The following is a 25,791-nucleotide window of genomic DNA, read 5'->3' as shown; positions in this document are numbered from 1 at the left end:
TGGAACACCAGGTGTACCTGCAATGTTATCCTAGAGTGACAGTCTACATCCTTAATGACATAAGAGGTTCCATCAACCAAGCCAGAGTATGAGAAATATACTAATGATCTGCCACTATCACACTGTGATTCTTTGCTAGTTCCTGTAACATAAGCTAAAGCATGGGTCACATAGTACTTATGAATGTAACCATTAAAGCATTTGGTATCTACATACATAACAATCACAGGCACGTGTGTGACTGGGCTCAAGCTAAACAATTCGAATGTACTGCAGCACACTTCCCTCAGCTTGACATACTGCAAGAGACAGAGCTCAGCAAGGTGGAGGCTGACAAGCTTTATACCCTTAAGTCACATGCCCTAGTATGGTGAACACATTACATCTCTTAAAGGTATATTAAACATCTGCTGCAAGACATAACAAGATTTACCAGCATGAGCTGTGACTCTGACTTTATGTCTAATGGTTTTGTGTTCAAGTTCCGCCCCGACAGTTTGGACCTAAAACTCTGGGCTGACAGTATGAGAGAGATGTTTAATGAGGCCTGTCTTCCCTCTTAAGTGGATATAAAGATCATCATTTCTGATCGAGCAAATATTTATCTCTTAATCAACATTATAAAAAATATCTAGCTATTATTTGGTTGATTTTTTTTGGAGCATTCTGTATACAAATTAGATGTTATATATCCTACATTACATTGACAACTGCACTTCAAAAAATAACTTGATTGGCTGCAAAGTGTTTTGAAACTGAGTTTATGCAAGGCATGATGTAAATGCAAGTCCTCTTTAATAGAAATAAAATCTGAAGGGATGGAAAGACAGTAATCAGTCTGGTCCCACCAGTTTCCCATTGCGTAGGTTAAATTAATATTAATTATCTATAGTTACAAGAAATTTATTCAGTGATTATCAACAAGCCTCATTTACATGATGATGTGATTCCCTACAGTGTGGAAACTGGCCCTTCGGCCCAACCAGTCCACACCAACCCTCTGAAGAGTAATCCACCCAGACCCATTTCCCTCTGACTAGTGCACCCAACACTATGGGGAAGTTACCATGGCCAATTTACCTAACCTGCACATCTTTGGACTGTGGGAGGAAACTGGAGCACCCGGAGGAAACCCACGCAGACACGGGGAGAATGTGCAAACTCCACACAGATAGTAGCCCAAGGCTGGAATTGAACCTGGGACCCTAGTGCTGCAAGACAGTAGTGCTAGCCAGTGAGCCACCATGCCACCCGTCTAAGGCTTATTGCTGATGGTTGCCTATTCAGTTCCTACGGTAGTGGCTAACACAATTATGAGAAGCAGAAGATGAAAAGGAAACACAGTAGAATATCTCATACTCCATTGGCAAGCAGCTGACAGTCAAGTGGAATAGAAAGAAAATAATAAAAAAAGGTTTTGGGGAGTATTACAGAAATCTAGAAGAAAATTCTGCCAGTTGACCTAGTAAAGGATCTGAAAGTAAATTCCTATAGCATTGCATGTTTACAGGGCCAATATTTATCCCTCAATCAATCACAAAAAAAAATCTGGTCATTATCATATTACTGTTTGAGGGAGCTTCCTGTGTGAAACATGGTTGCCACCAAGAACAATGTTGACAACGTTTTTCATTGGCTATAAAAACTTTGGCATTTCTTCACAATGTGCAAGGCACTATGGAAATTCAATTTTTTTGTATAACCAGATTATACAATGAATGTCAAGAAGATTACAGTGGACAGTGTATCTAGCTCTCTATTTCTGGAGTGCTGAAGGTGACAATTTCACACAAACCTCATCTCATCTCATGATGCTTGTCAAAACTGGAAGTGGTGATTAATATGTAGTGGTTTTGCAACACCAATATCTGTGTTCCCTTCCTACATATGAATTTGGAGCAGAAGGCTAATTGGTCCAGTTCCTGAAATGATACTGGATCCTTTCCCTTGCCCATCAATGCTGGGATTGTGTTTGGCAATTTGCCTTGAATAAGGGGCAAAATGGATACATTTCTTGTCTGATAGTTTTATACTGCAGCCTATGAGTCAATGACAAATATCTATGACTACTATTAAATAATACATTGTTGAGACCTGCATTATTTTTACTTTATCATTTTTGGTTTGGCCTGTGAAATGAGAGTTGAGAGTTGAAGGTGATCTTTGAGCTGTGAACAACAGCTTATTTCAAAACAAAACAGAACAAACAAACTGATATTTGTTTATGAGGCCAGATTTGGAAGTTAATTGTAGGTTGATAGTTATTCAAAGTACTCTATAAACATTTTGACTTTGAAGATGCATTATGTTCAAACAGGTTACAGCCATTTGAATATCAAGTGGGGTCTCATGGGGAATTATGGTATCAACCTGAGGAACAAAAGATATATTGGAAAAAAACAGGAAGATTAAACAAAGTGTACACAGGTTTTGGTCAGGATTGTGACTGCCAAAGCTGCAGGTCAACAAATTGATTGTTCCGTGGTTATCCTCCCGTTATCAACTTATTGGAAGTTTAGAGAATAAAATTTCTATAAAATCAGTTATAAGAGTTTAATGAATATTCTTCAGAGCCTAATGGAAGCTGTTTGCATTGACTGGTGCATTCAATGAAGATTCCTGAAGAAGGGCTCATGCCCGAAACGTTGATTCTCCTGCTCTTTGGATGCTGTCTGACCTGCTGCGCTTTTCCAGCAACATATTTTCAGCTCTGATCTCCAGCATCTGCAGTCCGCACTTTCTCCTGGTGCATTCAGAAACCCAAGAAGATATAATACCATTACCTGTGATATTATGGATAATGAAGACTGCTAACATAGACTGGTTAATTACATTTCCATTATTTTTCTTTTGACTTACCCCTTAACTATGCCTGTTTGCTTGTTCATCTTTGAGGAGTGGGGACGAGAATCAAAGAAGATTGGGTTTATATCAAAGACAGACATTCATTATATTACCTTGTTGCTTACTTTTGCTCTTATAAAACTACTGTATTATTAATAAATGGTTAATTATTTTGTTTAAGCTGTAAACTTAGTGTCAGGTATTGGTTACTTAAAATTTCTGGTTTGGAACCATTGGAGTAATTTTGATGGTCATTAAGTATTTTAATTTTACTGTTGCAAATATAGGAATAAGAAGGCTGATTTGAATTGGCTGTCTGTCTCCACGTTGAAACAACTTAGAATTGATGCAAATGGAGATATAATAGAGTCATGGAGCTACAGAGTTATACATCACAGAAACAGACCCATGGGTCCAATGACTCCATGCCGAAGATAATCCCAAACTAAACTTGTCCCACCTGCCTGCTCATGGCCTGTATCCCTCCAAACCTTTCCTATTCATGTATCCATCCAAATGTTTTTGAAACATTGCAATTGTACCCACATTTACCACTTCCCCAGGAGGTTCATTCCACACACGAACCACTCTTGTGTAAAATACTTGCCTCATGCCTTTCTAAAAATCTCTCTCCTCTCACCTTAAAAATGTGCCCCCTAGACTTGAAATTCCCCATCTTGGAAAAAATACATCATACCATGTGTCCTTTTATCGCAGTGCAGCCCAGTGTCAAATTTGTTTTGAAACATTTTAGGATATTTTATGACTTAAGAGGTGGTATACAAATGCAAGTTGTTGTTGCTGCATTTCTTTGCTGCATTTCACCACGTGCTGTACCTCAAGTTGTTTTACAGTCAATTAAATACTTTCCAAATGTAGTTTCTGCTGTAATATAGGAAACTTGCACACAGCAAGCTCCCACAAGCGGCAAAGTGATAATGACCCAATTTTAGTGGCACTGGTTGAGGGATAAACATTGGGGAGATCTCTCCTGCTCTCCTTTAAATAATGTCATTGGATCTTTTATGTCTACCTGACAGAGCTAACATCTCATTTGATAGACTGCAAGCACATACAACAGTGCAGGAAGTGGCCCGAGAAATAGTAGATGCGCTGATGGTATTCTTTCAAAATTCTAGAGTATTTCCTAAGGATTGGAAGGTATCTAATATAACCCCGGTATATAAGAAGAAAATAGCAAATTATAGGCTGGTTAGCTTGGCATCATTAGTGGCAAAAAATACAAGAGTCGGTTATAAAAAATGCAATAGGAAAGCACATGGAAGTTGGTTACAGGATTGGACAGAGTCAACATGGATGGTGATAAATTGGAAAAGGGGGTGCTGTAATGAGACCTGGGTGTCCTCATGCACCAGTCACTGCAAATGCAACCGGCAGCGAAGAAAGAATATGATATGTTAACCTCTATAGGGAGAGGATTTGGGTACAGAAGCAAGGATGTCTTGCTGCAACTGCACAGGGCACTGGTAAGACCATCCGTGGAGTACTGCGATTTTCATTTCCTTATCTGAGGAAGAATGTTCTGGCTATTGAGAGAATGCAAAAGAAGTTTACCAGCCTGATTCCTGCACAGGGAGAGATTGGATCGGTTCACTACTGTTTTCAGGAATGAGAGGAGCTTATAAGAAACTTTTAACAGGATTAGACTAGGCAGATGCAAGAAGGATGTTCTCGATGACTGGGGAATCCAAAACCAGGGATCACAGTTTAAGCCTTTTAGGAGAGCCAAAAAGAAATTTCTCACCCAGACAGTGGTGAGCTTGTGGAATTTTCTTTGTCACAGAAAACCTTTGAGGGCAAAATATTGAAAACTTTCAAAAGGATGTAGATATGGTTCTGAGGACAAAATGGATCAAAGGATATGGGAAGAAAGCAGGAACAGGGTACTGAGTTGAATGATCAGCCAAGATTGTATTGAATGACGTAGCAGGTTGGAAGGGCCATTCCTGCACCTTTATTCTTTGTTTCTATAATACCCTGTAACTTCTTTCAATTGCCATTTAACAATGACTACTTATTAAAATTACCCATCTTTTCCTGGTTAGTGTTAAGTTGTATTTTCATGGCATTTTGAAATAATTTATTTAATTAAATCAACATTACCTAAATAGATTATCCCATCATTATCACATTGCTGTGACAATTATAATAATTCCTGATGTCAATCCTTTAAAAGACAGTCCATAGAGTTATGTCAGTCTGATTGCCATTGTCCACTGTTTATATTACTATTTTTTCCTAAATTGAAGTTTGACCTTGAAAGTGGAGCTTAAAGGCTGTGGAAATCAGCCAGCAACATCAATGTAAATCAATAAAGGCATGCTGATCCACACTGATTTTAACAATTAGCTGTAAGTTAGAAGATTACCAAGTGATCGGTACAACACAAAAGGAAGAGAAGAGGCAGAAAAGAGAAAGAAATAAGGCAGGTTTTTATCTTGAAATTAACAAAATAAAACAGGAATTAGGAAGGAATGTTTGACAATTAGAGAACTGACCATTTAGAATCCTGTGAAGTTCTCAGTAATATACAGAAAAAGAACTCTCTGCAGTTTTGTACCTGAAAAAATAAAATGCAGGAATGGGGCAATTCAGCAACAATAACAGCAACATAAATACATTTGGCATCTTTATTGTCGTAAATCCTCCTAAGGTTTTTTGTTGGAACATAATCCTTATTTTCCAATATTAATTCCCTGAACTCACTCTCTAGAGACCAATGCTAAAGTTATTTACTTTTTAAAAAAATATCTGTAAAAGCTCCTACTATTTATTTTTATATTTACAGCCAGCTTTTTCTTGTTCTCTAACTTCTCCTTGTAAATCTTTCAGTGAATTGCTGCTCTATGTTCTAAATCCAGTCTTTTGACTTGCCAGTAATCTTTGCAGAATGATATGGTTTTTAAAAAATTTGATACTGTCTTTAACTTCCTTAGTTTATTGTGTAAGGTTTCTCCTTCAAGAGTCTCTCCTTCTCATTGGAATGTTTTGTTTCTGAGTATTCTGAAATCTGTGTTTAAATGTCCACCACTGCATCTCTTTTGAATGAACACATAACCTATATCCCAGTTTACTTTCGCTAGCTCTGTGTCCATGGTGAGATGAAGTATTGTTACTTTTGGGGAACTTAGGTTATAAAGTTGGTGTAAATGGGTTTTTTTGTTTTCATTTCTGTGAAGGTGACTGTTCTTTAGCAGTGGGTCAAAATCTTGTGACATAAGCTAAATGACTTTAGCTGAGCTAAAAGCTAGAGACAAAGATAGGGAGGCCAGAAGCCAGAAGTAGGTTCAGATCAGAAAAAAAGATCCCAGCAGGTGTGTGTCTTAGCAGCCTAAAAGTAGGTAAAATAGCTGGAAAAAAATCCTGAATTTAAAGTGTAAAAAATGTGTTAGCATATGCCTGTGTGTCTCAGAGAGAGACAGTGACAGGGAGAATCACATCAGAGAATGTGTAGAAATTCACCAAAAGGAAACACTTCTAACCTTGTCAACTGAATTAGAAATTTTAAACTGAAGATAGATGTGACACTTCACTGGGGTTGAATGTCTGTAAATGATACTGTTGGGATAAGGGGTTACTTCTTTCTTTTTGCTGTTTATAACATATTTTGGAATATTGTATAAATATATACTTAATTTTCTTTTCCATGTGCCATAAATCTATGCTTTTTTTTAAAAGAACATTGGCAGCCAAAGTACAAAAATAAATCTTAGGATCTATTAAGCCAGGTTTCACTCTGGGATTTGATTAGTCTAGTATTACCCTCAACTAGCATCATAACAATGAACTCATAATTTTCCTACTTAAATTTAATACACTTTCCCTCAAATTGAATGTGATATTTGATCATATTCTGATCACTGCTATCTATTTATCACATCTTCCCAAATTAATCATGTACCTTTCTATACAGCCCTGATTATATGATTCAATAGGACACTGAACACAGCATGGCTCAGACGAAGTCTGCTCCCAATGGTACATAGATGTACAGCACGGAAACAGACCCTTTGGTTCAAATTGTCCATGCAGCTCCCATTTTCCTGAGTACTGGCACCAGTACCCCACAAATTGAAGCTCATTTCTCTCAAAGTTTTTAACTCTCAAAACTTATTTATCCAATGCCAATTTTTCCACTGGTCAGATAGTAATCTCCAAATTATTCCCTTTGTGGCGCTGCATTTTAGTTTAGCACCTAGCTGCTCATACTCTCGCAGGAGAACTTCTTTACAACTTCCACTTATGCCATCAGTATCCATGAGAACCATGACTACAGAATCCTCTTCCTCCTATTATTAGTTTCTCTCCAGCCAAGAGCAGATGTCCTGAACTCTGACACCCATCAAACCATACTGAACTTGCGCTTCAGCTACAGTTAATAGACAATGCTATTTTCTGGGTCTACAGATTGGAAAAAGAAAAATGACCTTTAGTGGAGTGTTATGCTCTTCTTGTCCGATGTGGGAGTTCAGGGAGAGTTTACACATTACTGAGGATTATATCTGCAATAAATGCCGTTGGTTGTGAATCCTGTCAGATTGAATGGATCGGTTGAAGAGACAGTTAGAGGCAATGAGGAATTTACAAGAGCAAGGGGATGGATGGCAGTTGTAGGAAGGGAGAAAAGTTGCAAATACAGTCACATAGATGGGTTAACTCCAGGAAAGGTAAGAGAGATAGGCAGATAGTATAAGAGTCTTCTGTGGCTATCCCCATTTTAAACAGGTATGCTGCCTTGGAAAATATAGGGGGGTGATAGATTCTCAGGGGAACGTAGTACGAACAGCCAAGTTTCTGGTATCGAGACTGGCTCTAATGAAATGAGGGATATGTCGGGTTCCAAGAGATCAATTGTGTTCAGGGACTCTCTAGTCCGAGGCACAGATATACGTATCTGAGGCCAGCAGCGAAAAATCAGAATGATGTGTTACTTCCCTAGTGCCAGGATCAAGGATGTCTCAGAGAGGGTGCAGAATGTTCTCAAGGGGGAGAGGGGCCAGCAGGAGGTCATGGTACACATTGGAACCAATGACATAGGAAGGCAAAAGGATGTGATTCTGAAGGGAGAAAATAGAGAGTTAGGCAGGAATTTAAAAAGGAGGTCCTCAATGGTAGTAATATCTGGATTACCCCTGGTGCTATGAGCTAGTGAGGGCAGGAATAGGGGGATACAGCAGATGAATGCATGGCTGAGGAGCTGGTGTATGGGAGAATGATTGACATTTTTGGATCACTGGAAGCTCTTTTGGGGTAGAAGTGACCTGTACAAGAAGGACGGATTACACCTGAATTGGAAGGGGACTAATATACTGGCAGGGAGATTTGCTAGAGCTGCTTGGGAGGATTTAAACTAGTAAGGTGGGGGTGGGACCCAGGGAGATAGTGAGGAAAGAGATCGATCTGAGATCGCTACAGTTGAGAAAATTGGTACAGTCAGGGCAGGCAGGGACAAAGCAGAGAATAAGGTGGGACTGACAAATTAAACTGCATTTATTTCGATGCAAGGGGCCTAACAGGGAAGGCAGATGAACTCAGGGCATGGTTAGGAACATGGGACCAGGATATCATAGCAATTACAGAAACACACCTCAGGGATGGACAGGACTGACAGCTTAATGTTCCAGGAAACAAATGCTACAGGAAGGACAAAAAGGGAAGTAGCATTTTTGATAAAAGATAGTATTACAGCTGCACTTAGGGAGGATATTCCCAGAAATACATCCAAGGAAGTTATTTGGGTTGAACTGAGAAATAAGAAGGGGATGATCACCTCATTTGGATTATATTATAGACCCCCTAATAGTCATGGGGAAATTGAGAAACACATTTGTAAGGAGATCTCAGTTATCTGTAAGAATAATAGGGTGGTTAAGGTAGGGTATTTAACTTTCCAAACATAGACTGGGACTGCCAGTGTTAAGGGTTTAGATGGAAAGGAATTTGTTAAGTGTGTACAAGAAAATTTTCTGATTGAGTATGTGGGTGTACCTACTAGAGAAGGTGCAAAACTCGATCTACCCTTGGGAAATAAGGCAGGATAGGTAACTGAGGTGTCAGTGGGGGAGCACTTTGGAGCCAGAGACCATAATTCTATCAGTTTTAAAATAGTGATGGAAGAGGACAGACCAGATCTAAAAGTTGAAGTTCTAAATTGGAGGAATGCTGACTTTGATTGTATTAGGCAAGAACTTTCAAAAGTTGATTGGGGGAAGATGTTCACAGGTAAAGGGATGACTGGAAAATGGGAAGCCTTCAGAAATGAGATAATGAGAATCCAGAGACAATATATTCCTGTTAGGGTGAAAGGAAAGGCTGGTGGGTATAGGGAATGCGAGATGACTGAAGAAATTGAGGGTGTGGTTAAGAAAAAAAATCAAGTATATGTCAGGTATAGATAGATAGATCTAATGAATTTTTAGAAGAGTATAAAGACAGTGAGACCATAAGACATAGCAGTGGAAGTAAGGCCATTCGGCCCATTGAGTTCACTCCGCCATTTAATCATGGCTGATGGATGTTTCAATTCCACTTACCCGCACTCTCCCCGTAGCCCTTAATTCCTTTCGAGATCAAGAATTTATCAATCTCTGTCTTGAAGACACCCAACGTCCCGGCCTCCACTGCGCTCTGTGGCAATGAGTTCCACAGGCCCTCCACCCTCTGATTGAAGAAATGTCTCCTCATTTCCATTCTAAATTGACCCCTTTAATTTTAAGGCTGTGCCCATGGGTCCTAGTCATCCTGCCTAATGGAAACACCTTCCCAGGGTCCACCCTTTCTAAGCCATGCATTATCTTGTAAGTTTCTATTAGATCTCCCCTCAACCTTCTAAACTCTAATGAATACAATCTCAGGATCCTCAGCCGACCATCATATGTTAGGCCTCCCATTCCAGGCATCATCCGTGTGAATCTCTGTTGGACATGCTCCAGTGCCAGTATGTCCTTCCTGAGGTGTGGGGCCCAAAATTGGACACAGTATTCTAAATGGGGCCTACCTAGAGCTTTATAAAGTCTCAGAAGCAATAGGAGTATACTTAAGAGGGAAATCAGGAGGGCAAAAAGGGGACATGAGATAGCTTTGGCAAATATAGTTAAGGAGAATCCAAAGGGTTTTTACAAATACATTAAGGACAAAAGGGTAACTAGGGAGAGAATAGGGCCCCTCAAGGATCAGCAAGGCAGCCTTTGTGTGGAACCGCAGGAGATGGGGGAGATACCAAACAATTATTTTGCATCAGTGTTTACTGTGGAAAAGGACATGAAAGGTATAGAACATTGGGAAATAGATGGTGACATCTTGAAAACTGCCCATATTACAGAGGAGGAAGTTCTGGATGTTTTGAAACACATGAAAGTGGATAAATCCCCAGGACCTGATCAGGTGTACCCTGGAACTCTGTGGGAAGCTAGGGAAGTGATTGCTGGCTCCCCGCTGAGAAAATTAGAGTCATAGAGAGTCATAGAGATGTACAGCATGGAAACAGACCTTTCGGTCCAACCCATCCATACCAACCAGATATCCCAACTCAATCTAGTCCCACCTGCCAGCACCCAGCTCATTTCCCTCCAAACCCTTCCTATTCATATACCCATCCAAATGCCTCTTAATTGTTGCAATTGTACCAGCCTCCACCACTTCCTCTGGCAGCTCATTCCATACATGTACCACACTCTGTGTGAAAAAGTTGCCCCTTAGGTCTCTTTTATATCTTTCCCCTCTCACCCTAAACCTATGCCCTCTAGTTCTGGACCCCCCGACACCAGGGAAAAGACTTTGCCTATTTACCCTATCCATGCCCCTCATAATTTTGTAAACCTCTATAAGGTCACCCCTCAGCCTCCGACGCTCCAGGGAAAACAGCCCCAGTCTGTTCAGCTTCTCCCTATAGCTCAAATCCTCCAACCCTGGCAACATCCTTGTAAATCTTTTCTGAACCCTTTCAAGTTTCACAACATCTTTCCAATAGGAAGGAGACCAGAATTGCACGCAATATTCCAACAGTGGCCTAACTAATGTCCTGTACAGCCGCAACATGACCTCACAACTCCTGTACTCAATACTCTGACCAATAAAGGAAAGCATACCAAATGCCTTCTTCACTATCCTATCTACCTGCTACTCCACTTTCAAGGAGCTATGAACCTGCACTCCAAGGTCTCATTGTTCAGCAACACTCCTTAGGATCTTACCATTAAGTGTATAAGTCCTGCTAAGATTTGCTTTCCCAAAATGCAGCACCTCGCATTTATCTGAATTAAACTCCATCTGCCACTTCTCAGCCCATTGGCCCATCTGGTCAAGATCCTGTTGTAATCTGAGGTAACCTTCTTTGCTGTCCACTACACCTCCAAATTTGGTGTCGTCTGCAAATTTACTAACTATACCTTTTATGTTCACATCCAAATCATTTGTATAAATGATGAGAAGTAGTGGACCCAGCACCGATCCTTGTGGCACTCCACTGGTCACAGGCCTCCAGTCTGAAAAACAACCCTCCACCACCACCCTCTGTCTTCTACCTTTGAGCCAGTTCTGTATCCAAATGGATAGTTCTCCCTGTATTCCATGAGATCTAACCTTGCTCATCAGTTTCCCATGGGGAGCCTTGTTGAACACCTTACTGAAGTCCGTATAGATCATGTCCGCCACTCTGCCCTCATCATCCTCTTTGTTACTTCTTGAAAAAAACTCAATCAAGTTTGTGAGACATGATTTCCCACGCACAAAGCCATGCTGACTATCAGTCCTTGCCTTTCCAAATACATGTTCATCCTGTCCCTCAGGATTCCCTCCAATAATCTGCCCACCACCAATGTCTATAGTTCCCTGGTTTGTCCTTACCACCCTTCTTACACAGTGGTACCATGTTAGCCAACCTCCAACCTCCGGCACCTCACCTGTGACTACCAATGATACAAATATCTCAGCAGTGGACCCAGCAATCACTTCTCTTGCTTCCCACAGAGTTCTAGGGGACACCTGATTAGGTCCAGAGGATTTATCCACCTTTACCCGTTTCAAGATATCCAGCACTTCCTCCTCTGTAATATGGACATTTTGCAAGATGTCACCATCTATTTCCCAACAGTCTATATCTTCCATATCCTTTTCCACAGTAAATACTAATGCATAATACTCATTTAGTATCTCTCCCATTTTCTGTGGCTCCACACAAAGGCCGCCTTGCTGATCTTTGAGGGGCTCAATTCTCTCCCTAGTTACCCTTTTATCCTTAATGTATTTGTAAAAACCCTTTGGATTCTCCTTAATTCTATTTGCCAAAGCTACCTCATGTCCCTTTTTTACCCTCCTGATTTCCCTCTTAAGTATACTCCTACTTCCTTTATACTCTTCTAAGGATTCACTCGATCTATCCTGTCTATACCTTACATATGCTTCCTTCTTTTTCTTAACCAAACCCTCAATTTCTTTAGTCATCCAGCATTCCCTATACCTACCAGCCTTTCCTTTCACCTGAACAGGAATATACTTTCTCTGGATTCTCATTATCTCATTCCTGAAGGCTTCCCATTTTCCAGTCATCCCTTTACCTATGAACATCTGCCCCCAATCAACTTGGAGGCTGAGGGGTGACTTTATAGAGATTTATAAAATCATGAGGGGCATGGATAGGATAAATAGACAAAATCTCTTTCCTAGGGTGGGGGGAGTCCAGAACTAGAGGGCATAGGTTTAGGGTGAGTGTGGAAAGATGTAAAAGAGACCTAAGGGGCAACTTTTTCACACAGAGGGTGGTTACGTGTATGGAATGAGCTGCCAAAGGAAGTGGTGGAGGCTAGCACGATCGCAACATTTAAAAGGCATTTGGATGGGCATTCGAATGGGAAGTGTTTGAAGGAATATGGGATGGGTGCTGGCAGGTGGGACTAGATTGGGTTAGGATATCTGGTCAGCATGGACGAGTTGGAGTAAAGTGTCTGATTCCGTGCTATACTTTTCAATGACTCTATGACTCTGAGTATTCTGTCCCCTGCTATCATTACATTCCAATTAATCCCCACCCTTGCTTGAATGACTTCCTATATCATGGTCCCATACTGACGATACAGTTTTCATCCATGCAATCCTTGAACCTGTTGGACAATTACAAAGGCTAAGGATCTTCCTCCCGTCTGCTGAATTGGCACACCTATCTCATTCACAGTCACACTCAACTGTCCCTAACCACTGACCAAATCAGATGTCCCTCTCCTACAAGCTATAACTGTCCCCTTGAACAAAGTAACCTTGCACCTTCCTGATGTCTTCACATTTTCTGCAGCTCAGCCTCCACCTCATAATCCTGAGCAAAAGCTTCTTAAGTCACAAAGTGTACTGCAGACATGTTCTTCTTGTATTATGCTGGAATCTAGGAAGTCACACATTTTGCAGTTACAACACATTATGTTGAGACACAAGCTCCGAGATGTTAATAAGGAAGACTTTGCAGAATTGACAGGACTGTTGACAGTTTAGTTTGGCCTGCCTGGTGTCAGGATTCAGAAAATCTCGGTGGGGCAGAAACTTATAATAGGAGGGTGAGGATTCTCTAATCATGGTTTTATAGATACTGATGAGTTTTCTGCTGTTTTTCAGGTCTGCCCAGAGTCATTTCTTTTTATATACCTTGTGATAGTTTGATGTAAATAAGTGGCTTGCTAGAAAAGTTCAGAAGGCATTTAAAGTAAACCATATTGTTGTGGATCTGGAATCACATGTAGGTCAGACCAGGTAAGGATGGCAGATTTCCTGCTGTGCTTTTCCAGCAACACATTTTCAGCTCCAAGTCAATGTGTTTGTCATTGAACTAATGTCATTTTACAAAATACCTTGCAAGAACTGCAACAAACACTACATTGGACAAACAGGCAGAAAACTAGCCACAAGGCTACATGAACATAAACTAGCCACAAAAAGACATGACTCACTCTCATCAGTATCCTTACATACAGATGAGGAAGGACACCACTTCGACTGGGACAACACATCCATCCTAGTACAAGCAAAACAGAGACATGCATGAGAATTCCTAGAAACATGGCATTCGAACTGGAACTGTTTCACCAAACATATCGACTTGGATCCCATTTACCACCCTCTGAGAAAAAGAACAGGAAATGGCATCACCATAGGAAATGACATCACCACAGGAAATTACATCACCAAAACAAGGAAACCCAAACACACAAATAGAAAGCGGGCTACACCACCAATACTTCATCTGGAGGCTAACTGAAGATATTACCTAGTATGGTGACAAAACATCTGAAAATGAACCCTCCAGCTCAGTGAGCAAATCTACATCCAGTAGAATGTATATTACAATAGCTTTGATTAAAACTCAATCACTTCACATGCTGCAAACCCCAGTGGAGGTCAATAAACTCTTGTGGAACCAATCATATTGCCTAGACCTGGGTTAGCAGGCAGACTTTACTATCTAACTTTACTCTCTAATTTATCAGACTTTGTCAATCTAACTTTTAGATTACATTACAGTGTGGAAACAGGCCCTTCGGCCCAACAAGTCCACACTGACCCGCCGAAGCATAACCCACCCATACCCCTACATTTACCCCTTACCTAACACTACGGGCAATTTAGCATAGCCAATTCACCTGACCTGCACATCTTTGGACCGTGGGAGGAAACCGGAGCACCCGGAGGAAACCCACGCAGACACGGGGAGAATGTGCAAACTCCACACAGTCAGTCGCCTGAGCCGGGAATTGAACCCAGGTCTCTGGCTCTGTGAGGCAGCAGTGCTAACCACTGTGCCACCCAACAAATCAAAGCTTAAAAAGAGCTTGGTCTTCACTTGACATGGAATAAAGAACATAAGCCTTACTAGTTTTTCTCACAAGAGAACATTTTGATTGATCATTTTCCACTTCCCCAACTAGACAGGAAATTAGCTTGTTTCACTGGCCAAGAATTTACTTTTATGGGGGCTACCTTCAATTTCCCTAACTGTCCTAGACACTCAAATGAAAAATCATTCCATTGATAATGGAGACTTTTGGAAGTGCTTTGAAGTGAGATAAGGGCCACTGCACACAGTCTTATATTCAATATGATTTATTCAATTCCTTCAGAAATTATCTTGCGGTAAGGATTTTTGTACAACTGATTTGTTCAGCAGAGAACCACAAACAGTAGTGAAACAAATGGCTAGATAATTTTTTGGCGGGTACTTGAGGAATACCTGTTGTCTGAAATCCAGTGACAACTCTTTTTCATGTGGCATCTTGGCATAATTTACATCAACTTTAACAGGCAAGTGAAGCTCCATTTTACCATCTTATCTGACTGTCAGCAGTTCAGTCAATGCAGCACCCATTCAACCCTGCATTGAGTGTCAGCTTAGATTATGTCTCAACCCCCAGTTTACACACTGGCGTTCATCTGTTGAATATCGATAATGTTAGGTTAATAAACTTACATTTTAGTTTATTTAGTTTAATTTGTTTAATTCATATTGCTTGGATTCAATCTGCAAAACTGGTTAAATTTTGTTCTACTTTTATCCCTAAAGGCAAAGGTCAGCATAAAGATAAACCATCTCTTACAGTTCCACACCAATCCAGAAACAATACAACTGATTCAGTGGACAGTATGACATATTCAAGTTGTTGTTGATTTGGATCTTCATTGGAGACGGTGTGTTATACCAAGCCTACAGTAAACAGCTATATCACAATAACTTTGAATAACACAAGCTGTAGTTAACAATTATTACAATAAGCAACTTTTTTAATTTCAACTTGCTTTTTGTTAGTTATTTAGTCACCTGCTCATTCTTTGAGGTAAAAGCTTCCTTGTTTCTCTTTTTAAACATTATTGTCTGTTAACTGCAAATCATCACAATAAGTTATAGAGTCAGTTAAACATGTATTGTGCTCACTGACAGCTTCATCTAACTGTCACTAATGAATCAAGAGAAAATACTGAGGTTAAGCTAAAGCATTAAACAATGGTTCGTATAAATCTTTTTTTTTCTGTTACCAAATCTCTTTAAATTCTAAGCCAACATTGTCCTGCCTTTGTACGTTTTGCTGTTAAAGTGGAATATGACATAGTTCTTTAAATTTGATAAAAAGAGATGGTGAGTCTCTTGTTCCTGTTTGTGCATCTTTGAGTATGGAATAGCATGTATTGAATTAAAAAGTAGAAAGATTTACAAATGGATTTTCATGAACAGGGATGAGGTTTGTGTACTGAATAATCACTGGTATAGAATAGTTGGGTTGAATGTCCTGGCTCTGTGCTGTGCATTGTGTGTAATTCGACTTACACCGAAATGTTCTGCTTTTTATCTTTGAGACACTGTCATTATTACAGCCACAATACAATAAGATTGTCACAAAAACTGGATTGACAGTGGTTTTCTAGATGTCTTAATTTTAAAAAGTACTAAAAGGCAGTTACGATATGCCTTGTTAATATGATCATACTTCTACCATGATATAAATAGAGTTAAAGTTATTCAAAGCGTCCAGGTCTTATTAATCCAGCTCATGGATTCAAGACTAACTCCAAAGACTTGACTGATACACCTATTGCAGTAGCATGAGATGCTTCCAAATGCACTCATTGTTGTAAAACATCAAACAAAACTAGTATTTCAAAATAGTGGTATACTCAGTGTCCTGGCCAATACTCATTTCTCAAAATAACGTTACTAAAATAAAACTGGACACATTAGATTATGTCTCAACCCCAATTAGATATTAACTATGAAGTTCAGAAGAATGCAATTAGCACAGGTTCATTTGTGTTCCAGCTGAGGTAGAATTTAGACCAGAAACAAACAAGGGTTACTGGTTTCTAAACGTTGACTCTGTTTCACTATCCACTGATGGTTGATAAGCTCAGTTGGCTGGATGACTCAAGGAGGATTTTGAAGAAGGGTTACAGGACCTGAAACATTACTTTGATTTCTATCCATAGATGTGCCAGGCCTACTGATCTTTCCCAGCAATTTCTTTTACTGTGGCTGGATGACTGCTTTGCAATGCAGATAGATGCCAACATGGACTAAATTCATGCACTGGCTGAGGTCACCATGAAGGACTCTCCTTCCGAACCTTTCCCCTTACCTGAGGCATGGTGACCCACACGTTAAACCACCACCAGTTGTCTCTCTGTCTCTAACGAAAGAACAGCCCTATAGTCTGATAGGATTATGGAAACTTTATTATAGGAGGCGGGACGGGAAGAAGCAAAATGTTAATGTGTGCAGAATAAATGTAAATATTTGAATGACACCAGGCAAATCCTAAAATAAAACAAAGAACTGTGGAGGCAAGAAAAACAGAAAGTGTTGGAGAAACTCAGCTGATCTGGCAGCAGATTGGAGAGAGAAACGGACTTAATGTTCAGAGACCATTAACCCTTCTTCAGAACGCCACCTGTTCACGATAGGTACACTATTGTTATGGCTAACTTCAAGGAAACATAAACCTTACTAAATAAGGAAGGTGAGGGCACACAGCCAAACTGCCACATCCGTGTAAACCGGGATCTGAAACGTTCACAAAAAACCTCGCACACAGACACTCCAATATCGGGCTCAACGAATGCGGAAGTACTGCTCACTCACTCGCACAAACTTGCTGCCACTCTGGCCCCGCCCCTTGGGGGAGGGAGGGAGAGGAATCAGGGACCTGACTGGTCCATCCTGCGCGAGAACCCCGCCCTTCCGTCGGTTGCCACGACGTCACAAATGGGTCGGCGAGGGCAGGTTAGGTTTCACGCCGTTTATAAGCAGGATCTCGGAGGGAGGTAGGCAGGCGGGCGGGCACTGGATCGTGGAGGCGCAGACAACCAGGAGCGGGCGGGACCGGCTCGGGAGGGCGATTAAATTTTACATTTACATCGACATTTAGTGACGGGGGAAGAAAAAAAAAACACAGCCCTTCCCCCCCCCCCCCTCATTCAGGGCAAGTCTCGACCGGCAGAGTGTGTCGAAGGGGGGGGGAAAATAAAATTGATGTCGGCCCGGGAGTGAGGAGATTGTTGGAGAAACGGCGGTTTAGAGGGTGATGAGCGGCCGGTTCGGTACCGGCCCCGGAGGCTGAAAGCCCCTGATCGTGCCCGGCCCGGGGATGGAGTGAAGTGAAGCGGACAGCTCGTGATCGTCAATCACCTCAGGACCGGCTTAAACCCCCCCCCCCCCCGTCTCCTCCAGTCGGTTATTATTTTGACTTCCTACCTGTCAGTTTTTGTTGTTGTAGTTATCTCCCTGGGAACCGGACGGTTCTTTCCCCCCCACCCCCCCACCCCCCCCGGCTCCAATCGTCCCCGACCCCCCCCCCCACACACACACACACACACACACACCGGGTGTTTTTACCGGCCGCCCCTGCCTCCGCGCGGCGATGATGTTCGGGAATAGCCGGCGAGGGGGCCGCCTGCCGTCGCTGCTGCTGCTCGGGCTGCTCGTGCTCATGGCCGTCCTGGGCTTCAACTACTGGCTGCTGTCCAGCCGCCACGGCAAACTGCAGCTCGAGGTCCTGGAGCTACAGGTGCAGGTACGGGGGGGGGGGGACAGGGAATTGAGGGTGGGGGGGGGGACAGGAAATTGGGGGTGGGGAGGGAGGGGGGGGACAGGGAATTGAGGGTGGGGGGGGGACAGGGAATTGGGGGTGGGGAGGGAGGGGGGGGGACAGGGAATTGAGGGTGGGGGGGGGACAGGGAATTGGGGGTGGGGAGGGAGGGGGGGGGACAGGGAATTGAGGGTGGGGGGGGGACAGGGAATTGGGGGTGGGGAGGGAGGGGGGGGGACATGGAATTGAGGGTGGGGGGGGGACAGGGAATTGGGGGTGGGGAGGGAGGGGGGGGACAGGGAATTGAGGGTGGGGGGGACGACAGGGAATTGGGGGTGGGGAGGGAGGGGGGGGGACAGGGAATTGAGGGTGGGGGGGGGACAGGGAATTGGGGGTGGGGAGGGAGGGGGGGGACAGGGAATTGAGGGTGGGGAGGGAGGGGGGGGGTGACAGGGAATCGGGGTGGGGAGGGAGGGGGGGGGTGACAGGGAATCGGGGTGGGGAGGGAGGGGGGGGGGGTGACAGGGAATCGGGGTGGGGAGGGAGGGGGGGGGGTGACAGGGAATCGGGGTGGGGAGGGAGGGGGGGGGGGTGACAGGGAATCGGGGTGGGGAAACAAACTGGGGGGAACAGGGAATCGGGGTGGGGAAACAAACTGGGGGGAACAGGGAATCGGGGGGGGGAACAGGGAATTGGGGTGGGGAGGGGGGGTGTGACGGGGAATTGGGGTGGGGAGGGGGGGTGTGACGGGGAATTGGGGTGGGGAGGGGGGGTGTGACGGGGAATTGGGGTGGGGAGGGGGGGGTGTGACGGGGAATTGTGGGGAAACAAACTGGGGGGAACAGGGAATTGGGGTGGGGAAACAAACTGGGGGGAACAGGGAATTGGGGTGGGGAAACAAACTGGGGGGAACAGGGAATCGGGGTGGGGAAACAAACTGGGGGGAACAGGGAATCGGGGTGGGGAAACAAACTGGGGGGAACAGGGAATCGGGGGGGGGGAAACAAACTGGGGGGAACAGGGAATCGGGGGGGGGGAAACAAACTGGGGGGAACAGGGAATCGGGGGGGGGGAACAGGGAATTGGGGTGGGGAGGGGGGGTGTGACGGGGAATTGGGGTGGGGAGGGGGGGTGTGACGGGGAATTGGGGTGGGGAGGGGGGGGTGTGACGGGGAATTGGGGTGGGGAGGGGGGGGTGTGACGGGGAATTGTGGGGAAACAAACTGGGGGGAACAGGGAATTGGGGTGGGGAAACAAACTGGGGGGAACAGGGAATTGGGGTGGGGAAACAAACTGGGGGGAACAGGGAATTGGGGTGGGGAAACAAACTGGGGGGAACAGGGAATTGGGGTGGGGAAACAAACTGGGGGGAACAGGGAATTGGGGTGGGGAAACAAACTGGGGGGAACAGGGAATTGGGGTGGGGAAACAAACTGGGGGGAACAGGGAATTGGGGTGGGGAAACAAACTGGGGGGAACAGGGAATTGGGGTGGGGAAACAAACTGGGGGGAACAGGGAATCGGGGGGGGGGAAACAAACTGGGGGGAACAGGGAATCGGGGGGGGGGAAACAAACTGGGGGGAACAGGGAATCGGGGGGGGGGAACAGGGAATTGGGGTGGGGAGGGGGGGTGTGACGGGGAATTGGGGTGGGGAGGGGGGGTGTGACGGGGAATTGGGGTGGGGAGGGGGGGTGTGACGGGGAATTGGGGTGGGGAGGGGGGGGTGTGACGGGGAATTGTGGGGAAACAAACTGGGGGGAACAGGGAATTGGGGTGGGGAAACAAACTGGGGGGAACAGGGAATTGGGGTGGGGAAACAAACTGGGGGGAACAGGGAATTGGGGTGGGGAAACAAACTGGGGGGAACAGGGAATTGGGGTGGGGAAACAAACTGGGGGGAACAGGGAATTGGGGTGGGGAAACAAACTGGGGGGAACAGGGAATTGGGGTGGGGAAACAAACTGGGGGGAACAGGGAATTGGGGTGGGGAAACAAACTGGGGGGAACAGGGAATTGGGGTGGGGAAACAAACTGGGGGGAACAGGGAATTGGGGTGGGGAAACAAACTGGGGGGAACAGGGAATTGGGGTGGGGAAACAAACTGGGGGGAACAGGGAATTGGGGTGGGGAAACAAACTGGGGGGAACAGGGAATTGGGGTGGGGAAACAAACTGGGGGGAACAGGGAATTGGGGTGGGGAAACAAACTGGGGGGAACAGGGAATTGGGGTGGGGAAACAAACTGGGGGGAACAGGGAATTGGGGTGGGGAAACAAACTGGGGGGAACAGGGAATTGGGGTGGGGAAACAAACTGGGGGGAACAGGGAATTGGGGTGGGGAAACAAACTGGGGGGAACAGGGAATTGGGGTGGGGAAACAAACTGGGGGGAACAGGGAATTGGGGTGGGGAAACAAACTGGGGGGAACAGGGAATTGGGGTGGGGAAACAAACTGGGGGGAACAGGGAATTGGGGTGGGGAAACAAACTGGGGGGAACAGGGAATTGGGGTGGGGAAACAAACTGGGGGGAACAGGGAATTGGGGTGGGGAAACAAACTGGGGGGAACAGGGAATTGGGGTGGGGAAACAAACTGGGGGGAACAGGGAATTGGGGTGGGGAAACAAACTGGGGGGAACAGGGAATTGGGGTGGGGAAACAAACTGGGGGGAACAGGGAATTGGGGTGGGGAAACAAACTGGGGGGAACAGGGAATTGGGGTGGGGAAACAAACTGGGGGGACAGGGAATTGGGGTGGGGAAACAAACTGGGGGGAACAGGGAATTGGGGTGGGGAAACAAACTGGGGGGAACAGGGAATTGGGGTGGGGAAACAAACTGGGGGGAACAGGGAATTGGGGTGGGGAAACAAACTGGGGGGAACAGGGAATTGGGGTGGGGAAACAAACTGGGGGGAACAGGGAATTGGGGTGGGGAAACAAACTGGGGGGAACAGGGAATTGGGGTGGGGAAACAAACTGGGGGGACAGGGAATTGGGGTGGGGAGGGGGGGGTGACAGGGAATTGGGGTGGGGAGGGGGGGGACAGGGAATTGGGGTGGGGAAACAAACTGGGGGGAACAGGGAATTGAGGGTGGGGGGGGGGGACAGGGAATTGGGGGTGGGGAGGGAGGGGGGGGGACAGGGAATTGAGGGTGGGGGGGGGACAGGGAATTGGGGGTGGGGAGGGAGGGGGGGGACAGGGAATTGAGGGTGGGGGGGGGACAGGGAATGGGGGTGGGGAGGGGGGGGGACAGGGAATTGAGGGTGGGGGGGGGACAGGGAATGGGGGTGGGGAGGGAGGGGGGGGGTGACAGGGAATCGGGGTGGGGAGGGAGGGGGGGGGTGACAGGGAATCGGGGTGGGGAGGGAGGGGGGGGGTGACAGGGAATCGGGGTGGGGAGGGAGGGGGGGGGGTGACAGGGAATCGGGGTGGGGAGGGAGGGGGGGGGGGTGACAGGGAATCGGGGTGGGGAAACAAACTGGGGGGAACAGGGAATCGGGGTGGGGAAACAAACTGGGGGGAACAGGGAATCGGGGTGGGGAAACAAACTGGGGGGAACAGGGAATCGGGGTGGGGAAACAAACTGGGGGGAACAGGGAATCGGGGTGGGGAAACAAACTGGGGGGAACAGGGAATCGGGGTGGGGAAACAAACTGGGGGGAACAGGGAATCGGGGGGGGGGAACAGGGAATTGGGGTGGGGAGGGGGGGTGTGACGGGGAATTGGGGTGGGGAGGGGGGGTGTGACGGGGAATTGGGGTGGGGAGGGGGGGGTGTGACGGGGAATTGTGGTGGGGAAACAAACTGGGGGGAACAGGGAATTGGGGTGGGGAAACAAACTGGGGGGACAGGGAATTGGGGTGGGGAGGGGGGGGTGACAGGGAATTGGGGTGGGGAGGGGGGGGACAGGGAATTGGGGTGGGGAAACAAACTGGGGGGAACAGGGAATTGAGGGTGGGGGGGGGGACAGGGAATTGGGGGTGGGGAGGGAGGGGGGGGGACAGGGAATTGAGGGTGGGGGGGGGACAGGGAATTGGGGGTGGGGAGGGAGGGGGGGGACAGGGAATTGAGGGTGGGGGGGGGACAGGGAATGGGGGTGGGGAGGGGGGGGGACAGGGAATTGAGGGTGGGGGGGGGACAGGGAATGGGGGTGGGGAGGGAGGGGGGGGGTGACAGGGAATCGGGGTGGGGAGGGAGGGGGGGGGTGACAGGGAATCGGGGTGGGGAGGGAGGGGGGGGTGACAGGGAATCGGGGTGGGGAGGGAGGGGGGGGGGTGACAGGGAATCGGGGTGGGGAAACAAACTGGGGGGAACAGGGAATCGGGGTGGGGAAACAAACTGGGGGGAACAGGGAATCGGGGTGGGGAAACAAACTGGGGGGAACAGGGAATCGGGGTGGGGAAACAAACTGGGGGGAACAGGGAATCGGGGTGGGGAAACAAACTGGGGGGAACAGGGAATCGGGGTGGGGAAACAAACTGGGGGGAACAGGGAATCGGGGGGGGGGAACAGGGAATTGGGGTGGGGAGGGGGGGTGTGACGGGGAATTGGGGTGGGGAGGGGGGGTGTGACGGGGAATTGGGGTGGGGAGGGGGGGTGTGACGGGGAATTGGGGTGGGGAGGGGGGGGTGTGACGGGGAATTGTGGTGGGGAAACAAACTGGGGGGAACAGGGAATTGGGGTGGGGAAACAAACTGGGGGGAACAGGGAATTGGGGTGGGGAAACAAACTGGGGGGAACAGGGAATTGGGGTGGGGAAACAAACTGGGGGGACAGGGAATTGGGGTGGGGAAACAAACTGGGGGGAACAGGGAATTGGGGTGGGGAAACAAACTGGGGGGAACAGGGAATTGGGGTGGGGAAACAAACTGGGGGGAACAGGGAATTGGGGTGGGGAAACAAACTGGGGGGACAGGGAATTGGGGTGGGCAGGGGGGGGTGACAGGGAATTGGGGTGGGGAGGGGGGAGACAGGGAATTGGGGTGGGGAAACAAACTGGGGGGAACAGGGAATTGGGGTGGGGAAACAAACTGGGGGGACAGGGAATTGGGGTGGGGAGGGGGGGTGTGACGGGGAATTGGGGTGGGGAGGGGGGGGTGACGGGGAATTGGGGTGGGGAGGGCGGGGGTGACGGGGAATTGGGGTGGGGAGGGCGGGGGTGACGGGGAATTGGGGTGGGGAGGGCGGGGGTGACGGGAATTGGGGTGGGGAGGGCGGGGGTGACGGGGAATTGGGGTGGGGAGGGGGGGGTGACGGGGAATGGGGTGGGGAGGGGTGACGGGGAATTGGGGTGGGGAGGGGTGACGGGGAATTGGGGGTGGGGAGGGGGGGGTGACGGGGAATTGGGGTGGGGGGGGTGACAGGGAATTGGGGTGGGGAGGGGGGGGGTGACAGGGAATTGGGGTGGGGGAGGGGGGGGTGACAGGGAATTGGGGTGGGGAGGGGGGGGGTGACAGGGAATTGGGGTGGGGAAACAAACTGGGGGGAACAGGGAATTGGGGTGGGGAAACAAACTGGGGGGAACAGGGAATTGGGGTGGGGAAACAAACTGGGGGGAACAGGGAATTGGGGTGGGGAAACAAACTGGGGGGAACAGGGAATTGGGGTGGGGAAGGGGGGTGTGACGGGGAATTGGGGTGGGGAGGGGGGGTGTGACGGGGAATTGGGGTGGGGAGGGGGGGGTGTGACGGGGAATTGGGGTGGGGAGGGGGGGGCGGACGGGGAATTGGGGTGGGGAGGGGGGGGGTGACGGGGAATTGGGGTGGGGAGGGGGGGGGTGACGGGGAATTGGAGTGGGGAGGGGGGGGTGACGGGGAATTGGGGTGGGGAAACAAACTGGGGGGAACAGGGAATTGGGGTGGGGAAACAAACTGGGGGGAACAGGGAATTGGGGTGGGGAAACAAACTGGGGGGAACAGGGAATTGGGGTGGGAAACAAACTGGGGGGAACAGGGAATTGGGTGGGAACAACGGGGGAACAGGGAATTGGGGTGGGGAAACAAACTGGGGGAACAGGGAATTGGGGTGGGGAAACAAACTGGGGGGAACAGGGAATTGGGGTGGGGAAACAAACTGGGGGGAACAGGGAATTGGGGTGGGGAAACAAACTGGGGGGAACAGGGAATTGGGGTGGGGAAACAAACTGGGGGGAACAGGGAATTGGGGGGGAGGGGGGGGAGGGAATGGGGGGGGACAAACTGGGGGGAACAGGGAATTGGGGTGGGGAAACAAACTGGGGGGAACAGGGAATTGGGGTGGGGAACAAACTGGGGGGAACAGGGAATTGGGGTGGGGAAACAAACTGGGGGGAACAGGGAATTGGGGTGGGGAAACAAACTGGGGGGAACAGGGAATGGGGTGGGGAAACAAACTGGGGGGAACAGGGAATTGGGGTGGGGAAACAAACTGGGGGGAACAGGGAATTGGGGTGGGGAAACAAACTGGGGGGAACAGGGAATTGGGGTGGGGAAACAAACTGGGGGGAACAGGGAATTGGGGTGGGGAAACAAACTGGGGGGAACAGGGAATTGGGGTGGGGAAACAAACTGGGGGGAACAGGGAATTGGGGTGGGGAAACAAACTGGGGGGAACAGGGAATTGGGGTGGGGAAACAAACTGGGGGGAACAGGGAATTGGGGTGGGGAAACAAACTGGGGGGAACAGGGAATTGGGGTGGGGAAACAAACTGGGGGGAACAGGGAATTGGGGTGGGGAAACAAACTGGGGGGAACAGGGAATTGGGGTGGGGAAACAAACTGGGGGGAACAGGGAATTGGGGTGGGGAAACAAACTGGGGGGAACAGGGAATTGGGGTGGGGAAACAAACTGGGGGGAACAGGGAATTGGGGTGGGGAAACAAACTGGGGGGAACAGGGAATTGGGGTGGGGAAACAAACTGGGGGGAACAGGGAATTGGGGTGGGGAAACAAACTGGGGGGAACAGGGAATTGGGGTGGGGAAACAAACTGGGGGGAACAGGGAATTGGGGTGGGGAAACAAACTGGGGGGAACAGGGAATTGGGGTGGGGAAACAAACTGGGGGGAACAGGGAATTGGGGTGGGGAAACAAACTGGGGGGAACAGGGAATTGGGGTGGGGAAACAAACTGGGGGGAACAGGGAATTGGGGTGGGGAAACAAACTGGGGGGAACAGGGAATTGGGGTGGGGAAACAAACTGGGGGGAACAGGGAATTGGGGTGGGGAAACAAACTGGGGGGGAACAGGGAATTGGGGTGGGGAAACAAACTGGGGGACAGGGAATTGGGGTGGGGAAACAAACTGGGGGGACAGGGAATTGGGGTGGGGAAACAAACTGGGGGGAACAGGGAATTGGGGTGGGGAAACAAACTGGGGGGAACAGGGAATTGGGGTGG

The 25,791-nt window shown here is 47.6% G+C and overlaps 1 protein-coding gene across 3 annotated transcripts in view; it reads left to right on the top strand.

Annotated features, from left to right (window-relative positions):
- Nucleotides 1–18,248: 18,248 nt before the first annotated feature.
- The window catches only part of golm2 (golgi membrane protein 2), a 93,601-nt gene continuing 86,058 nt past the window's right edge, over nucleotides 18,249–25,791 (top strand). For all 3 annotated transcript variants that reach the window (XM_072565336.1, XM_072565337.1, XM_072565335.1), the window contains exon 1: nucleotides 18,249–18,401. In XM_072565336.1, coding sequence (XP_072421437.1) covers nucleotides 18,249–18,401 — 153 coding nt within the window. The remainder of the gene's footprint in view (nucleotides 18,402–25,791) is intronic.

The sequence above is a fragment of the Chiloscyllium punctatum genome, chromosome 48 (assembly GCF_047496795.1).
Source record: "Chiloscyllium punctatum isolate Juve2018m chromosome 48, sChiPun1.3, whole genome shotgun sequence".
Classification (NCBI taxonomy): domain Eukaryota; kingdom Metazoa; phylum Chordata; class Chondrichthyes; order Orectolobiformes; family Hemiscylliidae; genus Chiloscyllium; species Chiloscyllium punctatum.
This window is presented reverse-complemented; position numbering and strand designations above follow the sequence as displayed.